This window comes from Perognathus longimembris, chromosome 3 (assembly GCF_023159225.1).
Source record: "Perognathus longimembris pacificus isolate PPM17 chromosome 3, ASM2315922v1, whole genome shotgun sequence".
NCBI lineage: Eukaryota > Metazoa > Chordata > Mammalia > Rodentia > Heteromyidae > Perognathus > Perognathus longimembris.
The window spans coordinates 86,207,020-86,221,564 of record NC_063163.1 but is presented as its reverse complement, the minus strand read 5'-3'; the positions used below and the strand labels follow the sequence as shown (position 1 = coordinate 86,221,564).

Sequence of the window (14,545 nt, the reverse complement as noted above, 5' to 3'; positions counted from 1 at the left end):
GGTGGACTCGGCTCTTTAATGATTAGAGCTGTCCAAATATGGAACCAGTTGCCTTTTGTCATCTCCATGGCTTTACAGGAGGGCTGTAGAGATTTGGGGAGTGGCTGGGGCCTCTTCCTATTGGCCTTTTTTTGTGTGGCTGGCTTTTTTTTTTTTTAATTTGTTTTGTTTTCGTTGCCAGTCCTGGGGTGTGGACTCAGGGCCTGAGCACTGTTCCTGGCTTCTTTTTGCTCAAGGCTAGCACTCTACCTCTTGAGCCACAGTACCACTCCCGGCTTTTTTTTTCTATATATGTGGTACTGAGGAATTGAACCCAGGGCTTCAGGTATACGAGGCAAGCATTTTACCACTAGGCCATATTCCCAGCCTGTGTGGCTGACTTTTAAAGCTAGTTGGCCTTGTATCTGCTGTGGCCTCCTCTACTCAAGTCTATGAAGTTCTTTCACCAAATCATCCATCTTTCTGAATCACAGTTTCTCTCTTTTTCTCTTCTTATCCCCAATTAAATGAACATGGCTACACTCACTCCTTCGCCAAAAGAGATTGTATTTCTAAACCTAGTCTTGCCCTTTTAAAGCTTTGTTAAAAGAAGCAAGTATAACACAACACATAAAATTTATTTTCACATAAGAGTAAACCAGGTATATCTGCCTTTTGGAAAGGTGAGTTTATGATGTTTAGGAAACCTGTAAATGAGGTTTTAGAGATGCCTACAGGCTGTGGAAGCAAATGCATATGTGATATGTCATGGGACCAATTCTAGGCTAACAATCAATCACAGGGCTTCAATTTGAGTATTTCAGTCTCCAGTGTATACAAAAGCTTTCACGAACAGTGTAGGAGGTGGTGGAATATGGCAGTAGGACTGATGAACACATGCAGTTTTTCATCTTGTGTGTTTAAACCCAATGTTCACAGACATTCTCATGATTTCAGAAGCCATCCAGGTTATTTTTCCCCCCCACAAATAGAGTTCAGTAAAAATTTGCTGCGGCCTTCCTGTGGGTGGAGCCTTTGTAAGTCACTGATTGATGGGTTGGATGGAGGGACTCATTCAAATAGCAGACATAGTTGTTCAAGGCATGATAAGTTTATACCAGGGGCTGTGCTGTGTAAGGCAAGTATTAACAGCCAATATCTGTTTAAAATCTGTGTATGCATATATATGTACACATACATACACACATACATATATACATATAGAGATCAGAGATAAGTGCGGGGGGGGGGTTCAATAATGTGGTTGGAGGTAACTTTAGTCATCTTTGAGGAGGGGACGGGAAGCTGAGATCTGATTGGTAGACACTCTGTCCCGGTGGGAAAGCCTGAAGGGGCTGAAGTTAGGAACCATAATTCTAAGAGACCCTCATAAACCAGAAGGGATGGAGCTCCACAGGGGAGACCCAAACTCAACTTACCACAATTTCCCCGGACGGAGAAAGGGAACAAATATTCCCCAAACACCCTCCCTGCCACCTTGGGGCGGAGGGCGGAGGACCCGACGAGAAGCGGCCTGGGGCCCGAGCCGCCTTCGCTCAGCCAGTTCCCAGCCTGCCGCTCCGGGGAGAGCGCTGCCCTCGCCCGACACGAACGACACTTTTGGCTTGTCTCGTGTAGGGCTTTGTTGGGCCCTTTCCAAGTATCAATCAAACCTTCATGCCAGCCTCCACTCCTTGGAAATAATTAAATGAAATGACGTGACTGACGCACTGTGATTTGCATGTTGAAGGAATCAGAGTCCTGTGGGACAATTAAGGTGGGTTTTTTGTTTTTGATTTTTTTTCTGGCTCTACTTTTTGCTACACACATCAGTGGTCGAAACGCTTCCCTCCGGATGGCCGCTAGCGGGGGTCTGCGCTACCCCGGCCCCCAGGCCTGGCCCAGACCAGCCGGAGAGCACAGCGCCGGGTCGAGGCCCTTCTCCCCCCATCAACCCCATCTCAATTCCAGAGCCGGGTGCCGCCGCGCTCGGCCCGGCTGCGGCCCCGCGGCCTCGCGGCCCGGGAGAGCTGACTAGGAGGCCGAGGGCGCCCCGGAGTCAGGCCTCCTCCCCAGGCTGGGCCGCCGGGATGCAGCTCCCGAGCCAGGCTCCGGGGGAGGGGGGGAAGGGGGAAGCCGGCCAGGGCGCCCAGCGAGGCCCGGAGGCCGAGGCGACGACGGACGAGCCAAGGACACAGCCCGCACGCCTCGGGCGCCCAGCGTGGACGGTGCACCCCGTCTTCCCGCCACCGCGGGACCCCGCGCAGACCCCGAGGCAGCCCGCCCTGAGCCCGATGCCCCCCACGTTAGCGGGCGGTGAGGCCCGGGGACCCGGCGGCAGGGAGCCCAGCTCGCCCTGCCACCGCCAGAGCCGCAGCGTAGACAGCCCGGGCGCTGGTCTCGGCTGCGCGGGCGCGCGAGTGCGCGGACGGCCTCGATCCGGGTTCCTGGGACGGCGCGCGTGGGGAGGCGGGGCCAGGCGGGGGCGCGCGGCGCGGGGGCGCGCTGGGGGGCGGGGCCGGGCCGCCCGCGCCGCGCTGGGCGCTCTCGGCCAATGAGCGGCGTCCACATGCCGCGGCGGCGGCGAGAGGGGAGGCAGCGGCCGATAAATGCTATTAGAGCAGCCGCCGCGGAGCCGTCCCCGACGCCACCTCCTCCTCCTCCGCCGCCGCAGTGTCCGCCGCCGCTGCCGGGGTGCGGAGCTGAGGGACCTCGCGGGCGCGCCGCACTCCTCCCCGCCGCCTCGCCTCTCGCTCGGTTACGCCCCAAGGGGTCTGCCGGGCGCCCCTTCCTCCGGCCCGGGCGGGGGCCGCGAGTCACCTCAGCGGCGCGGTGCCGGGGCCCCAGCCGCGGCCTGCGCCCCACGGCGGTTGATCGCGGAGCAGGCCCTTCCTTCCCCGGGGGTCGGGGCCGCGCGGGGGGCGGTTGTCTGAGACAGAGGGCCGCGGGTGATTCAGCGCCCGGCCAGGCGGAAGCGGCCCGGGGCGGCGGCGAGCAGTGCGCGCCCGGGCGCCCGGGGTGGCACGAGCCCGCGGCCCGAGTGCGAGGCTGAGGCGAGGAGGCCGCGGGGACGGGAGGCGAGGGCGGCCGGGCCCCCGCAGCCATGGAGAACGCACACACAAAGACGGTGGAGGAGGTGCTGGGCCACTTCGGCGTCAACGAGAGCACGGGGCTGAGCCTGGAGCAGGTCAAGAAGCTCAAGGAGAGATGGGGTTCCAACGGTAGGTGCCGGCCGGGCTTGCAGCGGCCGGGAAGATGGCTGACCCGGCTCCACCTCGTGGGGCTCGGCTCGGCGCCCGCCGACGGCTACAGGCGTTCCGCGTGCCCGGCCCCGCGAGGGGGAGTCGGGCCTCGGCGGACGGGGCGCCGGCCCGGCCTCCCGGTCACCTTTGGGGTCTCGAGCCCTTGACCTTTCCCCCCGCGCTGCTCGCCGGCGGCCTCGCCCGCCCGTCCCGGGGGGGAGGAGGCACGGGGCTCCCACTGCTGGGTTGAGCCCAGCGAGACATTTTCCTTATTTTTAGCCGTTTTCTTTCGTTCTGTTTTGTATTGGATTTTTTGTTCTGCCCTCCTCTCCTTTTTGGGGACAAGATTGTCTTTGTAGTCTAGGCTAGCCTTGAACTCGCTATGTAGCCCCGCCGAGCTGGCCTCGAACGCTCGAGCCCTCAGTCCGTCTCTCCAAAATGCTGGGATTGCAGGACCCCAGCCGATTTATGAGGCATCTCTGGGGTTGGGAAACCCTCTGGCAGTTCTTGTACTACCCAGAGCTACACATCTGGAAGAAGTGATGACCTCGCTTAAACTACTGCTTGTTGAAGGAACCGTGAAATATTTTGCCGACCAGATTTAAGGCCACAGATTATACTGTATTTTTCTTGAAGTATCATTTTTGGAGGTTTTCTATGGGGGGGGGTGTTGGACATGCATATATCAAAGTCTCCTCCAAAGACACTAGCAGTTATTATCAATTCCTTTAAAAACGGCATTGCTAAATGTCTTCTTTTTCCTCTCTTGACATGTTGCCTGGTGAATTCTACATTCTGCAGAGTTACCAGCTGAAGAAGGTATGTAACCTTAGCATGTTATCTATGCTAGTCGGTGTGCCCATGTTGTGATGACCATTGACAAAATATGTTTATTTCTAACAGGAAAAACCCTGCTGGAACTTGTGATTGAGCAGTTTGAAGACTTACTAGTTAGGATTTTATTGCTGGCAGCGTGTATATCTTTTGTAAGTATAAAGAAAAAAATTTTTTTGCCTCCTCCCCCAAGCCAAAAGTATTGCATATATCAAGTAGGAAGCAAATAATGCTCACTAGATGAAAACCACTCAGATATGAGCTGTGCTCCATGCTTAACAAAAATAACCTAGCTGTTCTTAAAATATAAATTCAGAAAAATAGATGCCTGGCATTTATAACACAGATCTCATTCCTGAATGTGCAAGGTCATATGAATCTTGTGGTTTATAAGCTTTTAGTAGCAAAACGTTTTCATTGGGAGGCCTTTTTGTTTGGGGTTCTTCCATTTGTTATGCTGTAAGATCACACTAAGGTGATGTTGGGCTCTATGTAGTCTGTAAATAGAACTTACAAAAGGAATATTCCAGTTGCTTTCCCTGCCTGGTAGTGGCAAGGTGACAGTTGTTCCTGACAGTGACAGGAATGATGAGGGCAGTGATGGCACCACAACCAAATTTGGTCACTGACTTTTAAAGGGTGTATATGTATCTAATTTGGACCCCTGTGTTGAGTGATTCCCAGATTGAGAGAACAAGATGCAGTGCAGTTGCTTCTAAATATTAAGAAAAAAAGCCAGCTTAGTGTTTTTCCTGTTCTGTATATGCTCGCCTGTCTGGGTTGCTAAGAAACTCATGAAATGCAAGAACTACAGCAGAGAAAGGATGATGAAAGTGGCTTGAGGTATTTTAGGTCATTAATATTTTTCTCTCTTCAATTTTTTAATAGCATTTTTTTCCTTGGACACTTGGTAGTTTTCCTAAGAATGGTAGTAACTGGGGCACTGATGTTCTGAATGTAACAACATGAGGGTATCTTTTGTATTCAATTCTTACTAAAAGCTAATAGGAAGGGGGGAAAAAATCACACAGTTCAAAACTTTTTTCAAATTGAACAAAATTGACATACCTAAAAGGTCTTATTTTTGTACAGTTAAATGTGCATAAGTCTCAGGGACTTACAATCTTGTTTTTATAATAGCTGTATCAGAAAGAGGCTATTTTGAGAAGTGAACAAAGCAATTGATATTGATCTAGGTTAGGTGAAGGAAAGATGACTTTTATGCCCATTTTAAAAAAAATAGGTGACAAGAGGTAATACCTTTGTGTACATAACTTGTGCCTTGGGACTTAATATATCATGTTGGCTACGTGGTGTGTAGCCATTAATAATTTAGTTCCCATGAACATTTCCTGTGGTTTTCATTGAATAAAAGTTGTCACAGCAACTATACTATTCAGCATACTGAATCATTTATTCTCTACCTCACGTGTCTTGTCTTTCCATGATTTAAAAAAACAAGAAATGATAAGTGGCTACCCTTTAGCCAGTTAAATGAGTAGAGCTATTTGATAAACTACAGTCTCAAAGCATTTTCATAGGGCAAAAATAAATGATATATTTGGATGTATTTTATTTAGGGTTTATATTTATGCTGGGCTTACATAATTCTGAAATAGTCTCAACTTTGGCAATTAAATACTGGTGTTCACTAAGGTCATCAGGGAGCTCTTAGAAATGAATTGGCTGGTGTGTACAAGCAAAAGGTAAATAAATTTTTACTGAATTGTTATAACTTGAGGCAGTATGAAAATAATGCCACCCATGTGACATAGACAAGTCAACTGGCCAACACAATTGGCTATTTGGGTTTAATAGGCATCTTTTGAGGGGTCAATGATTTTTATGTTAGTAAGTAGAATTTATGATTTTTTTTTTACTTTGAAGTAGGAGTTTGTAGTTTAAGCATTTTCAGGTCATTAAAGTAAATGCTAATTTTTTGTGATACAGCATAACCTATTTAGTGCTGTTTTGGAGTTGAAATTTGAGTTCCTTTTTAGTAACTACTTGGAATTATTTAGGAAATGAGCTGTTACATTTTTATTATATGGGTCAGTAGCTAAAGAGAACGCTTAGGGAGTACATTTTCTGTAGACTGCACTTAATTTTCTTGGATTTGTTTTTTTATTAAAAAGTTGTGGATAAATGAATTTTGTAGATTTCCCATGGGAGAGGTTTACCCTTGTACATTGTTCTTGACCTTTTCACAAAGCTTCACTTCAGGAAAGACCTGGAGCCCTGTGGTGGGTACATATCTATTGCTTTAACGGAAACAACATGGCCGGCCAAGGAGAAGTGGGTTTGTTTTGCAGAAGTGAATTAGCAGTTGGTGCATATATGTCATACATCTTCAGATATGGACTGCTGGGGTTATTTCAAATAGCAAACCAAGTAGTTAACGGTTAGCTGTAGTTAATAATTTGCTGCAGCCCATGGAATAGTTTTTTTTTCCTTAAAGTTCATGTGGCTTAGAAGTAAACTTTACATTTTCCTTTTCCATATGGACAATAAAAATCCCTTAATTTGACAATCACCACTATTTCACTTTGAATTTCATTCATATAACATCATACAGTTGCCTAACTGCCCACTCACTGCTTCCGCTTTCTCACTGGCCATATGGCAGCAAACAAAATGGATAAAGTCCCTTACCTGGAGAAAAATATAGTTGGGGAAAATAAAGCCAAGGGTGTTGGTAATAAGTCCTCTAAGGGGGACATTTGATAGTACTGGGGTTTGAACTCAAACCCTTTCTGCTTACTAGGAAGTCCTCTATCCATGGAGCCTCACCTTCAGCTGAAGGTGACATTGAGAAAAGACCTGAAGGAGGTTAACAGCTTTTGGGTCACCTTGGTCTGTAGCTCTTAAAATCCTCTTTCTGATGAAAATTTGCATAGGTGTTCTCTACTCTCCATCCAACTAAAACTTTGTGAACTGTGGCACTTCTCAACCTTTTGGTTACATTTTAATTTGTGCATGTGTTTTTTCAATGTCTGAAATATTCAAATTAATTTATTTCTGTAGTATTTCAAAATATGGAATCTGCTTATTTTGGATTTCTCAGTAATATTTTTAGAAAATAGTGCATTATACAGTGATTGAAATTTTTCTTGTGTTTTCATTTTTTAAAAATAATAGGATGATATTGGCAAGTTACTGATTTAATTTAGAGGCTTAAAATATAGTTTGAAAATTTTTTTGGAGGGAGTAGCATATATTTATGGTGCTCATTGTTATTACCCGGAGGACATTGAAATGTTTCCATGTAAGGTTTGTATCGGTTCATTAATGTTCTTGCTTTTTATTCATGACTGAAAGAATTACTGTTTTCTATGCTAGAAAATTATCACAATACTTACTAATAATCATTTCTATTAATTTTTATGAAGTATTTATTTCCTCTTTGTGCAGTTTCTTCATTTATTGAGATAGTGTTTAAATGCCCAAAGTCATAGTGCAAGTTTCTGAAGATAGAGGGTCAAATGTGCTTATGGTTGTCAGGCACCAGTGGCTCATGGCTGTAATACTAGGTGCTAAGGAGGTAGAGGTCTGAGGGTAGAGGTTTGAAACCAGCCCAGGTCCATGAGACTGTAATCTCTAATTACCAGCAAAAAGCCAAAGGGGAGGTATCAAAGGGTCAGTGCCTAGTCTCTGATTCATGCCCTAGTACTGGCACACACAGAGAAAAAAAATTGCTTATGATTATTGTTAATTTTGTTTTGCTATTGCTGAGTATTGAACCTGGGACCTCTACCACTGAGCTGTTGTCAAGCTTGCTCTTTTTTTTTATGGGCTTGAGCTCAGCCTATCCAGGCACCAGTGGCTCACACTTAAAAATCCTAGCCACTCAGAAGACAGATCTGAGGAGCCAGCTGAGGCAGACAAACCTGAAGACTCTTTACCTCCGGAATAACCAGCAAAAGCCAGATGTAGAGGCATGGCTCAAGTAGAGGAGTGCCAATAAAAAAAACCTAGTGAGAGCTCAAAGCCCCAGAGTTCAAGGCCTGTTAAAAAAAATGTTCAGCCTGTCATCCCCCCCCCCATATGATGCAGAATTACTAATCCAGAGCCTCAAGCTTGATAGGCAAGTACTTTTAACTACTGCACTATGTATACTCCAGTCTCAGATTAATCATGTGGATTAAAAATATACTGTCCTACTCTACTAAAGTAATATTAAATATATTTGTTCATTCGTAAGTGGTTACTTTTAAGATTGGCAGATTTTGAAGTTTTAAACTTGCATGATAATGATAGCTGCAGAAGATAAGTTACTATAATAATACAAAGCTCATAGGAAAGACAAGATAAAACTTTTATGTCTTACACTCAACATGTGCCTAGTTTTTTCACCTTTTTTGGGCAGGGTTAAACACAGGGTCTAGCAGTTGTCAGACAGGTGCTATACCTCTGAGCTGTTACTCTACCCTTTTTCTTTTTTTTTTTTTTTTTGCCAGTCCTGGGGCTTGGACTCAGGGCCTGAGCACTGTTCCTGGCTTCTTTTTGCTCAAGGCTAGCACTCTGCCACTTGAGCCACAGCGCCACTTCTGGCCGTTTTCTGTATATGTGGTGCTGGGGAATTGAACCCAGGGCCTCATGTATACGAGGCAAGCACTCTTGCCACTAGGCCATATCCCCAGCCCTCTACCCTTTTTCTTCACTGGTAATGAGTTAGGGTCTAGCTTTCTGCCAGGACACACATGTGGACAAGTCTGCTATTTACACTTCCCATTATAACCCTCAGACTTTTCTGTCCAGGCTGTCCTAGAACTGGGATCTCCCTCTTGTGTAGCTTGGATGACAAGAATAGGCAGCTGATGCCTGGCTTCTCCGACTTTTCATTGAAATTATTTTGCAATGCGTGCTCTCTTTGTTTTAAGTTCATATATTGCCACTCAGAGCTTTGTATCTTGAAGGCTGTATGAGATTTTGTTCATTTCCTGCATGAAATATGTACTGGAGACTCATCCAGACCTTTCTTGGGTAAGACTGAACAAAAGGCAATGTAAGCATTATCTTTTATATTCAACCAGTTCTCCAGATGCTTAGTTAGCTATTTTGTACAGGATTAACCATAATTATGAACTGATGTCACATGCTAATAAGACATCTTGCATGTATTTTCATTCATCCAGTTTTCTTCTTTTCCTTAATCTTCCCCATCTCATAGAGTCATATGTAATTCCATTTACGTAACCCAAGAGTTTTCTTACTAGTACAACAAACCTTTGAGGATTGCAAAATGTGATCTGAACTTGGATTCCTCTTTTTTTTTTTTGCCAGTTCTGGGGCTTGAACTCAGGGCCTGGGCACTGTCCCTAGCTTCTTTTTGCTCAAGGCTAGCACTCTGCCACTTGAGCCACAGCGCCACTTATGGCTTTTTTTCTGTATATGTGGTGCTGAGGAATCGAACCCAGGGCTTTGTGTATAGGAGACGAGCACTTTACCACTAGGACATATTCCCAGCCTTTTTGTGATTATTTGGAGATGAGTCTTATGGACTTTCCTGTATGGGCTGATTCGAATTGCAGTCCTCAGATCTCAGCCTTCTGAGTAGCTAGGATTATAGACATGAGCCACTGGCACCATCTTTGGATTATTTATCAGTTAATTAAATTGGTTCATCTTCACTTGGGTCTGTAGCATTTAATTCTCTGGGTTATTTGTGATTTTGAGATACACTTTCTAAAAAGTATTCAGAAATTGCCAAGTACTGTTGACTCATGCCTGTTAATCCTGCCTTCTCAGGAGACTGAGATCTAAGGATCATGGTTCAAAGCCTATCCAAGTAGGAGGTCTAGAGACTCTTATCTCCAGTAACTATCAGAAAACCAGAAGTGTTGCTGTGGCTGAAAGTGATAGAGTCCTAGCCTTGAGCAAAAAAAGCTCAGGGACAGCCCCCAGGCCCTGAGTTCAGCTCCAGGATTGACAAAAAAAAAAGTGTTGAGAAATGCTGTTTGTCAGTTTTAAATAGATTGGGTACCATGTTTTCATCTTCATTAGATTTGCCCACTAGCTTCTCATCGTGCAGGAATATGAAGGCCTGTGTTTCCTGAACATAACAGTTACAGGAAAGTCACCTAGAAGAGGCTACTGCAATGCACAAATTAGGATTCTCTGACATTTGATAAAAACCTACTCATGAAAAAGAGTGTAGGAAGTGGCTCAAGTGGTAAAGTGCTAGACGAGCACGAAAGCTCAGGGACAGCGCCCAGGCCCTGAGTTTAAGGCCCATATCCACCCCCTGCCTCCATCCCCCCAACAAAGAATGTGTTTTCTTTTTCTTTGGTACCACTAGGGTTTGATCTCAAAAGGCCTATATTTGTTAGGCAGGTGCTTTACCACTTGAGTCATACTTCACTTTTTTTTATTTTTGCTTTAGTTAGTTTTTTTCAGGTAGCTCACATTTTCTGTCTACTCTCAGAGCACCATCCTCCTATCTACCTCCCTAGTATCGGAGGCTGTGCAAGCGTTCCCAGCCGTATGCATTTCTTGAAAAGTGGAGGTATTCCTGACACTGCTTGTCTTAGTCCTTTTGCTCCAGCTGTTGGCTGCCAAGGAGGAAATTCATAACCAGCTTTAACAAGGTGTGAAGCTTATCTTACAGTTGCTAATGCCTCACTGACCTTTTAGAAAGGCCCTAGTCACTCTTCAAGTTGAGCAATTTTTCTCCCCTAAGAGCTAATTAAGTTTCTTATTTCTGATATGCTCTCCTTGGCAAGTGTTTGGAAAGCTAGTATCAGCAGCTGGGATCCTGCATCTACCAAAATTTATGTCTTCCTAGAGAAATTTTCATTCTGGCATTAGACATGCCCTCAATGCTGGGACTCGCTTGTTAAAAGCTAGCTGCAGCATTTACCACATTCATTCTGGTTTTCTTCCTGCCTTAGTTGCCAGTGGTGATTGACGTGTGTCAGGACATGAGTGCTTCCTGTTTTGTTCTTCCCCTGCTCTAATTTGTGAATTCAGTGTTACCCTCTTGTAAAATTTGTATTAGGTCTTACTTCAATTGTCATTTTTGATCATTTGCTAGTGTGTAAAAGCTTACTTTATATAGTATTTGACTTAGTACAAATATAGTCAGGTATTTTCTTGTAAATCATATGTTTTCAGTGTTGACTAAATAATGAAATATGGATACTCCTAACTTTTTAAAGCAGTATTGTGTGTTTATTTGTTTCACAAACCACACTGTCCAGATTGAATCTTTAGAATTGACAGTTTCTATAAAAATTGCTACCAGTGATCTATCAGGACCTGGTTCTGCTTTAAAAAAAATTTTTTTTGGCCAGTCCTGGGGCCAGTAGTGGGGCTACCACTAGCCTATATCCCCAGCCTTCTGCTTAAATTTTTAGCCATTGAGATCACTTTTTTTTTTTGTGGGAATAAGAGAAGATAGGAAGGATGAATATGACCCAAGTATGTTATATGCATGTATCAAAATGCCATAATGAAAACTCATTATTTATACAATTATCATACACTAATTTTTTTATTTTTATAATTTTTTTTGGACAGTCCTAGGCCGTGAACTCAGGGTCTGAGCACTGTCCCTGGCTTCTTTTTGCTCAAGGCTAGCACTCTGCCACTTGAGCCACAGCGCCACTTCTGGCCATTTTTTGTATATGTGATGCTGAGGAATCGAACCCAGGGCCTCATGTATACAAGGCAAGCACTCTTGCCACTAGGCCATATTCCCAGCCCCTTGAGATCACTCTTTGTTTTTATTTCATGTGTTTGTGTACCAGGACTGAGCTTGAACTCAGGGCCTTAGGCTCCAAATTGGCTTTTTCTACTCACACATTCTCTTATCATTGAGCCACACCTGCATTTCCAGGCGTACCTGCCACCCGTAACCCCTGTTGATTGGATATTAGAGTCTGGACTTTGCAGCCCAGGCTGGCTTTGAACCTCCATTCTTAGATCTCAGCCTCCTGAATAGCTGGGATTACAGGTGTGAGCCACTGATACCAAGCCTATGCTCTTTATTGCTATGATTTTTCGTGTTCTAACCACTTTCATAATGACTTGATTATAAACAATATAGTGTGGTTGTTAATTTGTAGTTCTTGGAATGGGGCGGGGGGTGGGTCACTGAAGATGGCCTTGCATTGTTCTCCGGGCTGGTCTTGGATCATCATCTCCTTCCTTTAAGTCATCTCTGAAGTGCCAGATTGCTATGCTTGATGCAATATGGTTGATAACCTTCAAAATACATTCATGATCTCAGAATAACCTTGTAATTCTGAGTTGATTTTCAGTAGTATCACTGAAAATAGACCATTAACAGCTTATATACTACAAATTTGAGTCAGTGATCATATTGGTTTTTTGTTTTTTGTTTTGGCCAGTCTTGGGACCTGGGCTCAGGGCCTGAGCACTGTCCCTGGCTTCTTTTTGCTCAAGGCTAACACTCTGCCACTTGAGGCACAGCGCCCCTTCTGGCCATTTTCTGTATATGTGGTGCTGGGGAATCGAACCCAGGGCCTCATGCATACGAGGCAAGCACTCTTGCCACTAGGCCATATCCCCAGCCCGATCATATTGGTTTTTATTATGAGCTTGTACATACATTAGGGTTATTTCATAGGAATATTAAATCACAACTGGTGATGTAAACCTTTTACTTTAGTCAAATCAGGAGTTTAAAGTTTTATGTCTTGGAAATTACGCATATAACATGAGTTAAATACTTGAGTTTTATTGTTTTTTGTTTTTTTGCCAGTCCTGGGGCTTGAACTCAGGGCCTCAGCACTGTCCCTGTCTTCTTTTTTCGCTCAAGGCTAGCACTCTACCACTTGAGCCGCAGTACCACTTCTGGTTTTTTCTATATATGTGGTGCTGAGGAATCAAACCCAGGGCTTCATGTATACGAGGCAAGCACTCTACCACTAGGGCATATTCCCAGCCCTATACTTGAGTTTTAAACAAAATTACTACGTAAAAAAATAAATTTCTCTTATGTATATTGTTTAAGAAGCTGCACAGTTTGGACTCCCAAGAGTAATTATGAACACCATGAACTGGTTCTTTATATAATAACATTTTGCCTTGATTTGTTTTTAGAAAATGTAAGGAAAGAAGTTTTGTCTATCACATAATGCCAACCACTTTTGTTATAAAAATGGCACTAAGCCTAACAACATAATGGTCTAACACATGGCGTTTTCTCTTCTAGGTTTTAGCTTGGTTTGAGGAAGGTGAAGAAACCATTACGGCCTTTGTAGAACCTTTTGTGATTCTGCTTATATTAGTAGCCAATGCAATTGTGGGTGTGTGGCAGGTAAGTAAAATCCCTGCAGTTCTAAATTTTGGTAGTTTGTATAGGTGATTTTTTAAAGCTGCATTTATTTCTCCTTTATCTCTCCTTCCCTTTCTCCCTCCCTCCCTCCCCCCCTCCCAGTTCTGTGTTTTAAACTCAAGGCCTGGACTCTGTCCCTGAGCCTCTCTATGCTCAAGGCTAGCGCTCTACCACTGGAGCCACAGCACCACTTCTAACTTTTTCTGTTTATATGGTACTGAGGAATCAAATCCAGGGCTTCGTGCATGCTAGGCAAATACTCTACCACTAAGGCACATTCCCAGGCCCATTACCTCTTTTTCCTAGTATGTTGGTTAAAAATAAATCTGTTGACTGCCACTAGCTCGTGCCTGTAATCCTAGCTACTCAGGAGGCTGAGATCTGAGGATTGCGATTTGAAGCCATCTGGGGCAGGAAGGTCTGTCTGTGAGATTTTTATCCAGTTAATTAGTTTTTTTAAAAAAGCCAGAAGTGGGGCTGGGGATATAGCCTAGTGGCAAGAGTGCCTGCCTTGGATACAGGAGGCCCTAGGTTCGATTCCCCAGCACCACATATACAGAAAACGGCCAGAAGTGGCGCTGTGGCTCAAGTGGCAGAGTGCTAGCCTTGAGCGGGAAGAAGCCAGGGACAGTGCTCAGGCCCTGAGTCCAAGGCCCAGGACTGGCCAAAAAAAAAAAAAAAAGCCAGAAGTGGAGGTGTGGCTCAAGTGGTAGAACACCAGCCTTGAGAGACAAAAATGCCAGTGCCTAGACTAGTTTAAGCCCCAATATAGAATAAAAAAAATTCTGTTCAAAGGCTACAGAAATTTTTTTCTCATGAGTGACAAACTTCATACCTTATACATAACACATTTTTTTACAATTGCTTCTCCTTCATGGTTATAGCACCTAAAGAAAATGGAAGGACAGGGCTAGCAGTCAATGTTGCTGTGTGTATGACACTTGTGTGGCATGCACCGGGCCCTCTACTCCCAGCACCACAAGGAAAGGAAAATGGAAGAGAAGCTGGCACTTAGGATGCTGAATTAAGAGGCTCATCTGCCCCAGGAGTTTGAGACCAGCCTGTGCAAAAGCAAGGGGAGAATTGTGTTCTTTTTGTGGTGGTAGATAGAGAGCTCAATACGCTTCACATTTATGTACTTATCTGTAGTTTATCTCCAAAGTTTTTGTTTTGAGATATAGTGTCTCAT

General features: G+C 44.7%; 1 protein-coding gene across 2 annotated transcripts in view; it reads left to right on the top strand.

Moving 5' to 3' along the window:
* Positions 1–2,841: 2,841 nt before the first annotated feature.
* The window catches only part of Atp2a2 (ATPase sarcoplasmic/endoplasmic reticulum Ca2+ transporting 2), a 42,367-nt gene continuing 30,663 nt past the window's right edge, over positions 2,842–14,545 (top strand). For both annotated transcript variants that reach the window (XM_048342956.1, XM_048342955.1), the window contains exons 1-4: positions 2,842–3,200; positions 4,023–4,040; positions 4,125–4,207; positions 13,234–13,338. In XM_048342956.1, the coding sequence (XP_048198913.1) occupies positions 3,083–3,200; positions 4,023–4,040; positions 4,125–4,207; positions 13,234–13,338 (324 nt within the window). In that variant the 5' untranslated portion in view covers positions 2,842–3,082. The remainder of the gene's footprint in view (positions 3,201–4,022; positions 4,041–4,124; positions 4,208–13,233; positions 13,339–14,545) is intronic.